The sequence below is a fragment of the Lichenostomus cassidix genome, chromosome 3 (genome assembly GCF_008360975.1).
Source record: "Lichenostomus cassidix isolate B80296 chromosome 3, HeHo_3.0, whole genome shotgun sequence".
NCBI classification, from domain to species: Eukaryota; Metazoa; Chordata; class Aves; order Passeriformes; family Meliphagidae; genus Lichenostomus; species Lichenostomus cassidix.
In genome coordinates, this window is record NC_139483.1 from 101,725,159 (window position 1) to 101,741,944 (window position 16,786).

A 16,786-nucleotide genomic window follows, 5' to 3' on the forward strand; every position below is an offset into this window, starting at 1 on the left:
ATCTGTCCAAATAGTGTCTACCAGGGTGCTTCATACAAAGTCATAAAAATGTACCTACTTTGGAGGTGGGGCAGGCTAGTGGCTTATCATTCTTAAAGTAGTTTTCTAAAAGGTTTTCTGCACAACTACTGTCCCAGCACAAGTACTTTACCTGATCTGTCACTCCTCATGCTGGCATCCCTCCAGCTTGAATGATGCTCACAGAGACACAGAGCAGAGCCATAGGTTCTGTCTTAGCAGTATAAATATCATGATTTCCACTTACAAACAGTATGAAATGTTAGTTAAATGCAACTCATGTGTTTAGCATAGCTTAACAAAGGGAAGCATTTACTTGGCATTCCTTGGGATTGTAACTCACTATTTCAGGTCCACAATCAACAAGAAAGGAAAATAAATGCTCTTTACATGGAATATATACACAGAGAACTCAAAAAAAAATTTTGGAAGACCACTCTCAATGTTGATATGCCACTGTCATTTTCCAATTGATAGAGATTATTGAAGTACTTACTCACATGTGTGAACCTGCTTAACAAGCAGAAAAAAATTGATGAATGCAATAAAGCTTTTGCTAGTTAACCAAGAAATTCCCTAATTTGAGAAGGGGATTATTTAACTTTGAGGATTTGCACAGCCTTGGCTCTTCTCTCTTATGTCAAGGAAAATGCTTGGAAGTGGAGTGGCAAAAGAAACTAATGGCAGCTGTTACTTGAGACAAGATAGTCTTTTCATGTCTAAAAAGGTGTCAGGCCCTGCCATATTATATCAGCAGATAAAAGGAAACTGCAGTTAGAATATTACTGGGAGTTGTTGTAAACTCAAGTGCTACTGACGAAACCATAAACTCAGCGCTAGATTTAGCACTTTTTCCTTCAGGAAACAAAACACTTTAACTGTTTCAAGAAAACAAAAATTACTGTGGGTGACAGAACCACTCTGCACAGTTCTCTTGCTCATGTATCCTGCATTATAGCTACTATAAGTACTGAATTTAAGATTAATCACATATGAAACTTTAAAGCTTCTTTAAGCCCAAACCTTCTCTCCACCCCTGCCCTAATTTCCCTTGACCAAGTTGTAGAGGTTTTGTCACTTCTGAGACATAGCACAACTGGAGAAAGGGACATACCTTTAAAAATTTTGCTCATTAAAAACAGTTACCTCTACTAAAATTTCTGATGGATATTTAATTAGCTGCCTGAATAAAAATCAATGAAGGGAAAGATGTTAATAGAATACTTTTAAAGCCAGCATAATGTAGAAGTAATTCTACATTGGTATTTGTTATTTTAATACCTTATTTTAAAATGCAGTTCGCTCTGCTAGAGCACCTCCACAGCTAAGCTTGAAGCCCAGTTAATTGTCTCACCAAATATCTTTGACAAAGATTGGATCTTTGGCAAGCTGTGGTTGTTCTTTGGGACATGGTGGAAGGAACTGTGAGTGTGGTCTTTTTTTGGATAAATTCATTGACAAAGTAGAGGAACCTTTTTATGCTGTCGTCTTCCTCCATCCCAACATCCCAGTGTTGCCCTGGCAGTGACAGCACATAACAACAAAGAAGATAGGCCCAACCCTAGAAACAGTCCAAGTTTTATCTGCTGCAAAAACTGTTGTCCTCCCTATGCATGGCTCCTACCATAATTTTTAGTGAGGCATGCACAGCCCAAGATCTACTGCTTTTGTGTTACCTTTTTACCTGAAAAATAGGAGCTTTTACAGCATAGTTTCAGGTAGTGATTTGCATTCTCTGTGTATTTATTATTTATCATTAAATGAGTAGGATTTGTAGGTGTTCTTCCTGTCAAGTCCAAGGGAAGGTGATAGGTTTGTGCTCACACATCTCCAAGCACAAATACGCCTTTGTTCTGGTGTCTAGTGAAATGCCATCATCAAAGAGGATGTCGCTTTGTTTCCCTTTCTAAAAATCCCATACCTTAGTGCTTGCAGATTGCTTAGAATTTTCAAGAAAGATATTTGAGAAAAGTTATGGCCTCATGATTTTTGTTTATGATTTCTAAAGGAATACTGTTTTCAGTTGATGGCATATTTTTATTTTTCCCCCAGTTGTGGTTTTTATATGGTAATGGTAAAAACTCATAGAATATGTTATTCTGCTGTTCTGTTTTAAGAATATTCTTTTTAGCAATAACAGAAGAAGACACTGCAATAATCACGTAGATAAGAGGTTCTGGGATGTAATAATGAAAGCAAGCAGGATGAACAATGGCATTTTCTCTTCAGGACTGGCTGTGGGTTTTTTCAGCTTCAAAGGCCAAGTTTGTATTTACCCAACAGACCTTATATTCCAGCACCATCCACATTGTAATCTCTGCTATTAGTGGTTAGGAAAGTGGGCTGAAAACAATCCCATAATAGTCTATTGATTTCTGTATGACAACCTAGGATAGTTAATAAAAAAATTTTGAAAGGCCACTAATTCTTTCCTTGTTCTGTTATCTACAGCTCACCATTGAGGTCTTACAAAGAGAGCATTCCTCTCCCCACACTGATAAACTGCAGAATATAACTGTGTAAAATGGGCATATGACTCTGGCATTGAAAATATTTGAATTTTTACAGAGAACTGAACAAATCCATCAAGATTATATTCCTTCCAATAATAATGATGTGTATCTTGCAAAAACTTCTTTGTTATAATACATTTACCTTATAAGATACCAGTAATTTAAGTGTGGGATTTTTTTCTTTTCTGTTATAAAACCAAACATTTTGTGCTGGGAAGCCATAAGTTACAGATTCAGAAAAAATTGCTATCAGCACCCATTGGCATCTTCCAATGGCCAGGCAACTCTCACCACAGAAGCCAAAGATTTGGAGCTGCTTTGGCATGACAGTGAAAAGGAGATTTCAAAGCTGTAGGGTCCTCATCCGTGTAGGTATTGATGTGACCTTGTTAGCTCTCTTGGATGGAAAGCTTACAACCTTGTTTCTTGCCCCTGGGGAGAAGACCTGAGTGGTGTGATTAGCTGGTCATATAACTCAGAATGTAACCCAATTTAAGTGACTCTGGTGGGATGGATGTTTCAGAGGGGGAATTTATAAAAATCTGAGCAACAGAAGATCCAGTGAGGTACAACATGTCCCTGGTGCAGATAGAAGTTAGCAGCACAGATATTCTGGGGTTTCACCAGACTCACCTGAGGACATCTGAAGAAACTTGTGGAGCTCAAGGTCCCCAGCCAGCTCCTCTCAGACATTGCCTTGTCCAACCCAACCAAGAGCTTTCTGACAGCAGCTTATCCTCTTTCAAGTTCCAAACAGAGTTCACTTAACAAAACCTCTCTGCAGTTGATCAATTAACAAAATACAGTCCCAGGATTTCCCCTTATAAATAAAGTATAGTGTGATTGTGGGAGTTTATAACTCTTGCTCTTCTAGTCAATTAGATTGTTCAAATATTCTATTACATCACTGAAACGATCCACAAAAAAACCAAACCCAAGACATAGCAGCTCTTAGGAAAGTAATTATGTTTGCAGAATGACAGCCAAAAGTAAAGATGGGTAGAGCATCTATCTGGAGAACACACAATTTAGGAAGTGCACATTAAAAAATTCCCCTAAATGTGAATAAAGCTAAGAAGCCAGTTGATAATTGCTATTACATCAATCATAGTAGCTCATAGTTTGGCAATGAAAAGGAGTGGCTTATTGTAAGTGCTCTTTTATTAATCTATTGTCACAGATCTCACTTTAACTTTAATAGCAACATTATGTGATCACATATTTTATTTATGGATCATTTGAAGAATCTGTTATGCAGATATTCAGATTAGTGGGCTATCAAACTATTAGCCAAATAAATCTAAAGGTAATAAAACTCACAGGAAGATAGATGGCTTTCTTTTCCTTGTTCTTTTCAGCTAATTCAGGCTAATTTAAGCCTTTCACAGAATGGTGATAATGAAGGATTTGTTCTCAGCAGCGTTATGGCAGGTGATTTGCATTTGAAAGTTTGACACATTTATAGTCCTTTGATCTTTTCCTCTCAGTGCTTGTGCCCCTGGTCAGACACCTACATGCACATTTTACCAGGTGGACCATCTAGGAGCAAAAGCAGCTCTGAGAGTCACCCTGAAGATGTATACTAAAAAAAAAATTAAACTATTTATGTCCAGGAAATATTTTATTGCTGAATTTGAGTGGCCTTTATATCACACTAGAAATAAAATACATTGAAACTTCTTTTATTAGAGATTATTCTAAATTAGAGAAAGCCCTCATGGAAAATTTTAAAGAATACAGTCTGATGGCTCAATAGCTATAAAGGTTGGCTTCTTCTAGAGGTTTGAATTCATTATTGAAAGGAACTTCTTGCTGCCGGACACATGAAGAATTTCGACACCAAGTGAACTCGAGAAAACACTCTGGCAGCCATGGAGCCACTTATTAAATATTGTTTAAATTTTTGCTTTGCTAAAAAAACCCAAAAAATTAACTCTCTTGGCAAGAGAGCTATCTTTGGGCTGGAAGAGGAAGCCTTGAAAAAAAAAATCAGGGTTTCACTAGCACCGTGAGCATGTGTGCAGATAATTAGACACACAACAACCCTAGGATATATAAAAAATGTTCTTAATATTTACTATCTGACCCCAAAATAAGTAGGGAGTCCAAGAATTCAGTAGGAACATAGCTGAGTATTTGAAACAGGACTACTGTATCTCTCATGATTCTTTAAAATTTAACATGAGAAGCTGATTCCTCTGCTGCATCATAATAATGAATTCCAGGTGTGTGAGCCAGTGCCTCATTTCATTCTCATCTCAGATTTGATTCCTAAAGTAGTCTGAGTTCACTAAAAATTCCCTGGATTAAATTCCTTCCTGTGCCATTATCAAATGATATTTCTACAAATTGAGCTTTTCCTCTGAAAGAATATAAGGCTTGGTAAATACCCTGTAGGAGGACAGCCAGTCTGATCTCAGGAAACCTCCAAGGGCAGAGGTGTCTGGCCAAATAGCCCCAGGCTCTAGGTTTTATTTGGGAGGATGCTGCTCACCACCCCAGAATACTCGGCCTTTTTAAAGCTCTGTAATGAGTATTGATTAGCCATTGTCTGGAGTACACTGGAAGTAGCAAGGACTGTGTAAATGTTAGTTTACTTTGGATGCACATCAACAGGGAAACCCCAATAGGCCTTTGGCATCCCTGGGGTTTTTTCCTCCCTCTCCTTTAAAAGATGCTCCTTCAATCTAAGAGTTAACTTCTTGTTGAATGTACTTGAAAATTCAGTTTCCTGTACATTTTGTTCTTCAAAAGAGAACACCATCCATCTGTGTTACTTTGCTTTCAACTCATCAGAGAATGTCAGATACCAGATAAGAGCGAGAGACTGATGAATGCACATCCCAGCCTGACAGGGCAGGTCAATGTCAGGGAAATCAACTTTTTTTTTTTTTTTTTTTTTCTTTTTTTCTGTTCTGTTTGCTTTTATTTTTACTACAACCCCTTTGCCAATATTAATTGTAGAAAATCTCTTCTCTGGAATCTCAACTAGCTTAAAGCAGTATCAACCAGAGAACTGAGATTTAATTAATTTAATTGCTTTTTATTTCCGTCTCCCTTTTATAAAATCTTTTGACTGCTGTGGTTGGCACTATGGAGATCTCTGCAGAGAAGTAATCCCTCCCCTGACAGAGGGGGATCCCTCCCCTGCATCCAAGGAAGGGATAGATTTGGGGGAGCCAGAACAGAAGACAGGGTTTCTTTGTGGGCACCAGGTCAGTGGCAGGGCTGAGAACGAGACACTGGTGACCTGATTTCCCGTCCTGATTGTGACCAGATTGTGCTGCCTCTTCAGACAGTGCTTTATGGTTTTTCCTGGCTTGCAGCAAACTGGACCTTAAGAGAGTGGATTTGTAGCCAGGACCAGCTGCCTCCTGGATTTGCATACCTGCTGTTGTGAGATCTACCTGCTTATTCATGCATGCATCGCTTTTACACATCCCAATTACCATTATCTAAGCAGGAACTCAGGCAGGGTGCAAACCAGATGTCTCTGTCTCTTCAGAGTGATGGGGACAGCAGCACACAGTTCAACGTGCTCTCAGAATGAAGGCAGGCTAAGGGTTTGATTGGTAATCCTTTTTTACCCTCTAGTTCTACATTTTACCCTCTCTTTGACCTGATAGATTCATAAGTTTGACTTACTGGCCCATACATAAGTATTCCTGGTAGGAGTTTAGGTTTTTTACTCTCTTTTGTTTTTAAAAATAGAAATATAAATAATATAATAGTTTTCTAAACAGCGGTGACCTAAAGTAAATTATCTTTTTGCAACTTTACAACCCATCTGTAACTATATACTATAATATAACTGTTTGATAAGCTGTGCTTAGGACTGCCTGAAAAGCCTGTTTCAAGTGGATAATTGTTTCCTGCTTCTAACATTAACTTTATCCATGCAACTGAGTAGATAAAGAGAGATGTATGATTTACATGAGCAGGAGATGTCAAGATATGGCATAATTTTCTACTGTCAGTACCAAGAAGCTCCAAAAAGAGTAAGACACAGAAAATCGAGTAGATAAAACCTTAAAGAGAGAGAAAGAGAGAGAGAAGTTAAATGATGAAGGAAAGAGGAAAAGAAATAATATTTAGTGATAGATGGGAAAAGCTAGGGGTAGAAAAATTGAGAAGAGGTGGAAAATAAGAGTTGATCATGAGGTAAAGAGAAGGAGCAGGGTCTTCAGTGGTAGAGAACACAGACCTCTGCACTATGGCCTGATAACCCAAACACAACTGTCCAAAAATCTAATCAGGCAGAAAAAATATCTGCATCCTCTATCACTAGCAGGAAACCTATAATGCACCACTGAAACATCAAATACTTTTAAGATTCAGAAATTCTGTTGGTTTCCTCTTTCTTCCAGTGTGCAAAAAGCTTGGTTGCTCTCCTTTTCACCCTCCCATCAGGTAGCTGGAGGCAGTGGTGACATCTGAGCCCTCTGGGCAGACCCAGCTGCCTGGCCTTCTGCCCACCCACCACATTCATTGGTCCCCTGGTCAGCTTGGTGACCCTTCTCCGGACTTGCTCCAATGTTTCAACCAACCAGGTTTCCCAGCTCTTCTGGGAAGCTGCCTCCTGGCTTGTCTCCCTGAGCCTGTGCTGCTACATGGGTTTATCCTAGTTCCAGGATATCCCAGCTCTCAGCTTTTGTTTTCTTTGCACACCCCAACACTGCTCCAAGATAATTTTCTCCAGTCCCTCTGATGAAAGCTCTGCTCTCTAAGACATCAACCACTACCCACATTTCAATACCATTTGAAACCTCTGCAAATGCAGCATTAGCTATAAAAAAATGTGAACAATTTTACTCAAATATATTCATGAGACTTTTATTAGATTAACCCAGTAGGCAAAATTCATGGAAGCATTCTTTGCAAATACAAAAAAATATACCCAAATTAACATCCCATTCAGATTCATCAATAGCCTGAAGGACAAACTTGGGTTTTTTGGTGGGATTGAATGTGATTAGAATTAAGATTTAGCAACCTGCCAGGAAATTTATGACTGCAGTTTGAAATCAATGGTCCTCACCCATGGGCTAACCACGTGCCCTGAAATGTGCTCAGACATGCAGCATTTTATTTCAGAATGTGAAATATGTAAGTGCTAAATAAAATTTGTAATCTAACACTTGTATGTTGTCTCTTATTCAGACTATTGATCAATTTTATAATTATTTAACTGAACTACAGGCTGTGCCCAGAGCATAATTTCATTTAGCAGGGAGATGAAACATGGTTTCTATTAGCAGCACGTAGCAATTCTGCACATCAGTGCTAGGACATGGGGGAGGAAGAATTGAGTAGATACTGATGAGGAGGTTCAATGGACAAAAAGGAGCAGCCCGAGCTGAAATTTAATCACAGCAATTGAAAAATTGCTCCCTTCACAAACACCCAGCTTCAGCCTGCAGCTCGACTACAGTCACAACTGAGCTTATAATGCAATTTTCCTGGCTATTGGAATTTCTTGTAGGATTTACCTAGTTTTGGAAAATTCATCATGTTGCAAAATGAATGCATGAAAGCCCATTGTAATAGCAGGAAAGCAATAGTACAAACCCTTAGGCACTACCCCAGTTTTTTAATAAGCCCTGTAAAACCACTGTTACACATGGCAACAGCAATCATCCCACTGTTCATGGGACAGTAGAAGAAATACTTGGGAATAAGATATATTGCACTTCACAATTTTTAAAATTTGAATGTATGCTTTTGCGTAGGAAATGAGGCATTGCTGATCTTGAAGTATTTGCAACAGGCAACCTTCCACCTTTCCCATGAAAAACTGAGATATATCCACTCCCTTACAGCAGAAAACAGTTTTTAAAACTAAATGTGAAAGCTGATATAATTAAACTGCACCAAGTGATAACAAAGTTCTCCTGCAGAAACAGCTTCTATTATTTTGCTATTATCTGTTACTTCTAATTTCTGAGTAAAATTAATTTTATTAGGTTCCCCTTCCTCCCCCAGCTTTGCCCTTTCCTTCTGGCTGAAGTAGTCTGTGGACATTAAAGACCAACCACATAGTAGAACCTCCTTTCAACTTCTGTTAACAGGGGTATTAAAAAGACATTCCTAAATATCAGCTGAAAACCACTAGGTAATAAACTCTCTACTTAAAAGGTGGGTAGGTGTAAATTCCACACGTAGGGCTTTTCATCTGGGAAGCCAGTTGCTTGGAGATCAGATGTTTTAAATGAATTGCAGAGCTGATGTCACTTGTCAGTCGATGGAGACTGACACTGTTTGGAGGATCAAATACTCACATTTGAGGATGTAAAGCAAATAGATAAGTCCTGATCCTGCCAGGCCAGAGAGATGCTTGTTCACTTTGCAAAGCCCTGCAGAAATCAGAAATACTCACTCAACTGTTTTTTCTCCATGAGCAGGCTCTAGTCTTGACATTTTGGAGTTCTGCCCTTGAGAACATTAAAAGTTTTAAACGTTTATGGCAGGATTTTTAAACAGTACTAGAACTTGACTAACTCTGGTCTTACTACAAATTAATAACAACAATTTCTCTTGTGCTAGCCACAGGTTTGCATGGCCAAAGGCTGTAATAACAATTAGACATCCAATTTACATATTATTTTCATTGATTATAGTAGGGGTTTTGGGCTCCCTGACATAGGGTTGTACTAAGAATTGGTCCTTGTTCTCTTACTGCCTTCTTTCTGTCTGGTAAATGTGAGTGGCTATGCATCTGCATTCTTTGACATATTGACCTCAAAAAGCCACCAAAAGCATGGACCTGTTGCCCAGCTTGCTTATTTAGAAATCTTATTTATTTCAGTTGAGGTTGGACCTAAATAGAGCCTCCTTCCACAAGTAGGAAGTAAGCTACAATGTCTAAAAATTCTAAAAAAAAATGCTTCTATCCAAACTGAGGCAAAGCCTTAAAAAGGAGAGAAGCATTGTCCGGTGGCTAATGTGACTCTGGATAACAAATGTGGTGGATCTTTTCCTTCCTTTATTGCCAGCTTGGGTGTAAACAGAGGTGTTCAACAGTATTTTTCTGAGGTGTCGAACACCTGCTGCGTCTGCTGAAGTTAGTGAGACCTGCAGCTGCTTGCCCCACATTTTATATGTGGCGATTGGCTTCTCGTCCAGGACGGCCACAGCCACCACCACAATGAGCAGCCAATACTTGGGAAAACTCTTGTAAAATAGGAGGTAAAGTGACTTTAAAAGCTTTCCAGAGATGTATTTTTTTTTTCACAGTACAAACTGCAAGATGAAACTAAGTGGTCTACAAAGATATTAGTATGATCTGCTTCTTGTAAAAAAGAAGACGAGACTTCTGTCCTAATTGTAAAGGAGGCTGACTGTGATAGGATTAGTGTTATTTAAACACATTTATCCATGTTTACTCAGTTTCAGTCTGCATTCTTCCTAGCCAATATAGTTTTTTACTCATTGTCTGTTTTTTCTACCAAAATCACAGTCTAGTGGAAATACATTCCTATATAGAAAAACATTTAGATCAGTTGTATATTACTGCACACAAAAATGCATTTTTTTACCAGATATAATCATGGCATATTATCTGGACTTCTTGTTTTAAATTAAAACCTGAAGCTCTAAAAATCTTCTATGCCATGGGAGATTTGGTTTTTCTAAATGGAAAAATTTTTGCTCCTTCCATGCATCCATTTTCCTGTAATGTATTCAAAAATATAAGCAGGGAACATTTCATTTTAAAAGAGATGAAGATTGAGATGTTAGGCGTTGTACTGAAGAATAGATTATTGAAATGAAAATCCAAATTACCAGTGAAGAAGAAAATGCCTTATCATTTTTTGTCAGTTCATGTTTCATTGGTGTTAACCTCATATCTCCCTTCCTTTCAATGTTTTGACATTACAAATGGACAAAAAGGAAATTCCTATAATTTACAGGAGGCAAAATAAAAAAAAAGATTGCAAAAAATTATTATTTTTTTTTTTATTTACTGTCTAGGAAGTGGCCACCTGAAATACTTGACTTCCTTAGCACTTTAATGAGAGCATCCAATTGTCACAGGGTATAGAAAAATAAACCTGGTATCCAGCCTGTAGCCTTGCCTTCCCCTGTATGATACTTTTTAAATTGTTATGAAATAACAATGAGAACTGTTCTACCATTCCCATTGATTTTTGCCCATTGTAGTTGTCTGTACTTTGCAAGATAATTTCCTGACTGACAATTATCATACTTGTGGGTGGAAATGCAGCCTTGTCCAGAACTAACTAATACAAGAACAGGTTCATACCATGAGACTCTGTTGATTTACACAGGCTGTGGATCACACCAGGATCATGGAGAGATGCTACACAGCTTCCCAATTCGGCCAAAACTGCAGCACACCTCATTTGAGTTCGTTTAGGGAACCTGAGGCTGTGGCTAGAAATGGGTGTCTGGTTTTCCAAACAGAACCTCTGTCTGGATCTCCACCACGGCTCCTTCTTTGGCTCTGAAGTGGCATCGCTGGATTTTGTGTGGGTAAACCCTTTGCTGAGCCCTGTGCCCTCACTGGCCTCTCCTGGACCACAGTCAGACAGTGTTTGGGGCAGAACTAGGTGGGTCCAAGCTAAAACAGAGTCAGGGAACACAATGGTGATAAAAAGGATGCACAACAACTGCAAAGCATTAGCTCCATATTATCTATTCATATAGAAAAGTCTGTAATTTCTCTTGCTTGTGTAACAGTTTACCAGAGCATAAGCTTATAAGAGCATAAATTTGTAAGATCCAGTGATTTTTCATGTAAACAGCTCTCATATCCTTCCTCGATTGCTCTAAATATTTACTCAAAAGACGTAAGAAAAGATATAGTTATTGCTATTTTTTGTATTCCTCTTCCCTGCCTAATCTCATCTGAATCCCAATATATACGAACACAGAGATTAAATATCTGAAGAGTGTGTTCATCTGTCATCCACAGCAAAAATCTGTACAAAATCTTGGACATGCACAAAGTCTTTTCCCCCCTTGGTGTCTGAGCAACACTTTCTATGATTTACCCATAAATTAACCGGTGAGGTACATTGTTTATAGTGAGCAAACAAGTGACTTGTTGAACTTTTTGCTTCTAAATTTGACTGCATTAAATTTCCATTCAGCTCCAAAATGAAAACTGCTGTGCAGAACAGTTTATACATGTGCTCAATATGTGTCTTTTTAATATGTTTATATATTACATATACATATGTACACGCAGACATGTATATATACACATATATACGTACATATGTTTGGAAGCTTCTTTTTCTTTTCACACCCTGAAAAAGTTCCTCCTCTTACACCTTCTCCTCCTGATTTTTTCTATTTGTAGTCTTTTAATTGCTCTGTTAACAGGTAAAAAAAAAAAAGACATGAAATAAGAGCAGGGGACCAATTAAATGGAAAAGGCACTATAAACACAAATATGAGGAGGAAAAAGGAAAAATAATGGGACAGAACAAGTTCCCTATTTATGCAAAATTAGACCTTGTATCTAACTTGTGACATTGTGACCACTGTCTTGGTACTCAATGAAACCATTCAGATCGCTGAAGTCACAGAAAATACCTGTCCTTCTTCTTGTCTTAATTTTAGTTTTTAGCAGACATCTGTGCTTCTTAGGACTTTTCCAGCTCATTTTCCCGAAAGAAGGACCAAAGGAGAGCTCAGAATATGATGGAGTAACCATAAAACACAAAGCATTCCTGTCTGCAGGAGCTGTGCCCTGAGCTCCTGTGTGGGATAGATGTCGTGATAGTTAAACTATCTCAGCCCAGGCTGAAATGCAATAATCCTTCACTTTTTGGTACTTTCTTATTCATCTCAGCATAAAATCAATACATGTCCAGTAAGCTGCTTCCTAATGTTTTGATAACAAACTCATGAAAATTCACAAAAGCCTTCCCAGAGACTATGCTGAGTACTGGATTGGTCTTTTTTCTCTGTGGTTGTAGTGAGGATTTCACAGAAAGAAGTGGCACATTCCAGAAAACCTCAGCATGCTTTGGCTGTGTGCCATTCAGAGGCATTCCCTGCCTTTGGAGTGGATTATGGTGTACACAGAGATCATTACACAGAAGGAAACTCTAAAATAAATCTACTTTTATTTTTCCTCCAGGTTGACACTCTTTCTCCCCATCTTTTCATTCTGTGTTACATTTTGCTTCCATTATGTGCCAACACAAAGTCATGGCTGGCAGCCGTGCTGCTCAGCAGCTGCAGAGCTCAGGAGTTTTGGATAGTTTCCCTGGCTCTCCTAATGCTTTGCTGTGTGGTTTGGGGATGGTTACTCCTTGCCTCCACTTATCCATTTCCCCAGAGTAATAGAGAACATTAATCATCACTCTAAGCTGTACTGAAGCCTAGAGATGAAAAATGCTTGTTATTAATGATATTAATTTATGAGTTATACATTTTCACTTGAACTGTGTAACATATAACCACTGTTGCATTAATTCAGGGCTGGAAAAGGTTTTTTTTTTTTCACCAGAAGAACAGATTCCTAGAGGTAGAAAATTTTACAGAAATAGCTTCCAGTCTTCTCGTACACATATATAACCTGTATATTACTTTGAATTGAATTTCTATGTAAAACATTTCTCAGGACCCAAAGTTTATACACTGTATATTTTATTTCACAAACCTTTCTTTTTAAATACATTTTCCTATTTTTTAATGGGACTTTGAACTTGTTTACAATTACAGATTTCCTTTTTGATTTCCCAGTGATGTTTTAAAATAGCAAATAAAGCTACAAACTGCAGGGTAGTGCATTGCAGTTCTTCCCTCCTTTCCCATGTTGAAAACCAAAGTGATCCAGTTGCAATCTCATGAAAAGAGAAACCCGCAGAGACATAACACACACAAATCCAAACAAACCATCTTTGACTTTCACAATTTAGATGCAGATAAGAGAGACTACCTCAGCAGCAGTCAGCATGGATCACATATTCACTTCAGTTACCCAGAAATCAGGGCTCGAAGGCTTAAATTTAGGGTTTGTGTTAGCAACCAATAAATTCTAAATCTGTAAACTGTTTTGTAAAATGGTTAATTTTCTTTTTCCTCTCACCACGCTTCCCCCCAGCGCGACGCTCAATGTAGATGCGCAGCCTTAATTGGTTTAGTTGCAAGAAGATAATCTTTTTTTCTCCCTTTCTTGCTGTTGCCTGTTAGCTTAAAGGCTTTTTAGCTGAAGGTTGATAATTATCACTGAGAAGAAACTAGCACATCAGGAGTTCATTTTCTATCTTAGCACTTCTGGCGCTCCTTTGAACTCCTCGCACCAAACCCGTGTTCCCACTCTGTCACTTTCCTCCCTCCATCATAAAAAGGTCTCGGCAGCCGGCGGCTCCAGCCTTTGCTGGTGGGCAGAGGGCATTGCTTCTCCCCAGCGCTCCTCCAGCATGGACAAATTGCACGAGACGCTGATAACCATGGAAGATGCTTTGGGTTCGGAACACTCCGCCTGCTTATCGTCCTGGGACTGGAAAAGCTCCGCCGGGCCTTTCGAGCTGCACGCCATCTCGCCCCCTCACAGCTTGTCCCCGACGCCCTCCTTCGAGTCCTACTCCTCGTCCCCCTGTCCGGCGGCCGCAGAGACTCCCTACAGCGGTGGCGGCAGCGGCCTGGTGGGGTATGGCCTGGTGGACTTCCCCCCTGCCTACCTGCCCAGCCCCGGGCAGGCCCGGCTGCCCAAGGGCACCAAGGTGAGGATGTCTGCCCAGCGCAGGAGGAAGGCCAGCGAGAGGGAGAAGCTGCGCATGAGGACCTTGGCCGACGCGCTCCACACGCTGCGCAACTACCTGCCCCCCATCTACAGCCAGCGGGGCCAGCCCCTCACCAAAATACAGACCCTGAAGTACACCATCAAGTACATCAGCGAGCTCACCGAGCTCCTCAACAGCGTCAAGCGGGTGTAGAGCCCACTGGGATCACCTGCCCTGGCACACCTGGGGCCTTTACAAACAAAAAACATCAAAATTTCTTCCTCGTCAGAGTGCAGTGGGGCATGGAGTGAGAGGAGGACAAGGGGAGCCACTGCTGCACCTGGGACACAGTGCTGGAAGGTGATGTAGGATTGCCTGAAAACCTGAGCTGCGGGTTGCTGAGACAGAAGTCTTGCTATTTGCCTTTTTTTATTTTACTTTTTTTTTTTTTGTAAAGCTGTTGAGTAATATTAAACCTAGCCTGATGCAAAAGTAAAAAAAAGAAAAAGCCAACTGATCTTCCTAGGATTTACATATCACTGTTCTGAGCTTGTTTTATAAAAACAATAGTAAATCCATAGGTATTAAACTGAATTATAAAAAATGAAAACAACTTTATAAGAATACTAAGTGTATTGATTTGTAGGCACTTTAATAATAGGATGAGGAAGAACATGTATTTAGTTCAAGTATTGCTTATTTATCCATGTTTCCACTGTACCGAAAAATCAAGAAACTAAGTAATAGTGAGAATATCTTCGTGTGTAAACAAATAAATGTCAGTGTGATATCCTGTATTATAAATCTGATTGATAGATAAGTAAACTCTAGCAATGACTGCTAAATATTGAAAATTAAATATAAGCAAATTGACATTTTGTATAGTTAAATTGTTGTTAAGTCCTCTCTTCTTTATTAATATATACAGAAGCATATAATTTTTCTGTATTTAATGTGTAAAATCCCCCTTCCTCAATGCTGATAAATGATGGAAGACATTTTTACATCAAATTTCTTGAACAAATAAGATTAGGTTGAGATATCATCCTACTCTTTGGCATGAAATAAATTGATTCAGGTTTTACAAAGTTGTAAAGTTTTATTCTCAAGGTATAGTGAAACCTAGGAGGGCTGTGTTAATCATGTCTTTTTATTAAAAGCCATGAGAGCAGCTGTTTCCTACAGCCAGTCATAGTCCTGTGACATATACACACAAAAGCTTTAAAAAAAAAACAAAAAAAAAAAAACCAGCAAAACAAACAAATGAGAATGTAGTTTTAATCTTTAATTACTTTGACTTTCAGCTGCTGGGCATCACACTGATGTTACCTAACCACCAAAATTATGTGCTGCTTTCTAAATCTCATTGCCTAACTGGCTTATAAGGCTTGGCCTATGAAGCAAGTCAAAGAGGAGAAAATCCCAGTTGTGGGGAGCTAATTAAGTCATATTAACTTTTTCTACTCTGGAGGATGTAAAGTGTTGAGAGCACAGCAGCTGGAGGTAACAGATTTGTCTCCCCACAGATCTGCATGTCTATGAGGGGCAGATGGTTTAGATCTGTGGCTAGATCCTGTAGCAGAGCATCACAAAGCTAAAACTTTATTGAATCCTTCTTTTTTTTTTTTTTTTCCCTCTGTTTGTTTGGAAAAAATGCAATCATATTTATACATTTTTCCTTCCAAGGATCAGCCTAAGCTGAGTCTGTGCTCTTTTCACATGGTATGAGCATATTGGGGCAATCAGAATGAAATCCAGCACCATCCCAAAAAAGCAACTACCCTCAAATTTATGCAGTTAGCGCTGTCACTCAGATATAATAACCACATTTAAGCATATCCTATATGCTTCTGTTTGTAGTTACTCCATGTTAGATTTGTCAGAGCTTTAGTGTTTCAGAAAGAATAAAAGCAGAATAATTATTTAAAGCCCTATAAAATTGTCAAATTAGAGAATAAGGTGGCAACACTAAAGTCAGCAGAGCATCCCTCAGTATAAGCCTGTGCAGCTGAACCAGATTTGTGCAGATTGTCCACATAGGGAAGGTCAGTCTGGATCTATTTTGCAAAGGATTGAAACTGCACAATACCCATGTGACCTTGCACAGAATCATACCTGAAAGCCTCATCCCACATTCTCCCTAAAAGACCCATAAGTCAATTAATGGGAAGACTTTTACCCTTGTCCCTTTAATGTTCCACGCTTGAAATTACTGTTAGAGACTGTGCTCTCCAGCCACAGAAGCTGATAAGGGTCATGGTTAAAAGAGAGATAAAGGAGTTCGAAGGATCTGCTTTCATTGCTATTTTATTTATGACCTTGGCTGCTTATCCAGCATTGCTGCCTCAGTTTACCCATCTGCAAAGAAAGACTGATAACTAACAGCCACAGAAAGCTGCTGCTCACAAAGCTCAGAGGTGCTATATGGAGAAAGTGTCCCAAGAGGAGGTATCCTGTACCTTTGAGAAGTGGCTCAGTCAGCATTTCCTACCACTCCAGGGAAAGGAGGAGGTGATAGCCCTGAACTTGCTTGGCTGTAACTTTCTAGGTGCC

The 16,786-nt window shown here is 39.1% G+C and overlaps 2 protein-coding genes across 2 annotated transcripts in view; one reads left to right on the forward strand and one right to left on the reverse strand.

Moving 5' to 3' along the window:
* Positions 1 to 11,719: 11,719 nt before the first annotated feature.
* The window catches only part of LOC146440317 (zona pellucida sperm-binding protein 2-like), a 36,039-nt gene continuing 30,972 nt past the window's right edge, over positions 11,720 to 16,786 (reverse strand). The window contains exon 23 of the transcript XR_014851116.1: positions 11,720 to 11,867. The gene's annotated coding sequence lies outside the window, so the exon portion shown is untranslated. The remainder of the gene's footprint in view (positions 11,868 to 16,786) is intronic.
* Positions 13,807 to 14,763, forward strand: MSGN1 (mesogenin 1). The gene has a single exon (XM_085057429.1). It carries the CDS (start codon positions 13,931 to 13,933, stop codon positions 14,444 to 14,446), a length of 516 nt encoding a protein of 171 aa, XP_084913555.1. The 5' UTR covers positions 13,807 to 13,930; the 3' UTR covers positions 14,447 to 14,763.

What these genes read in the sequence shown, in the direction of transcription:
- MSGN1 (XM_085057429.1), top strand. Translation starts at nt 13,931, where the DNA reads ATGGACAAATTGCACGAGACGCTGATAACCATGGAAGATGCTTTGGGT.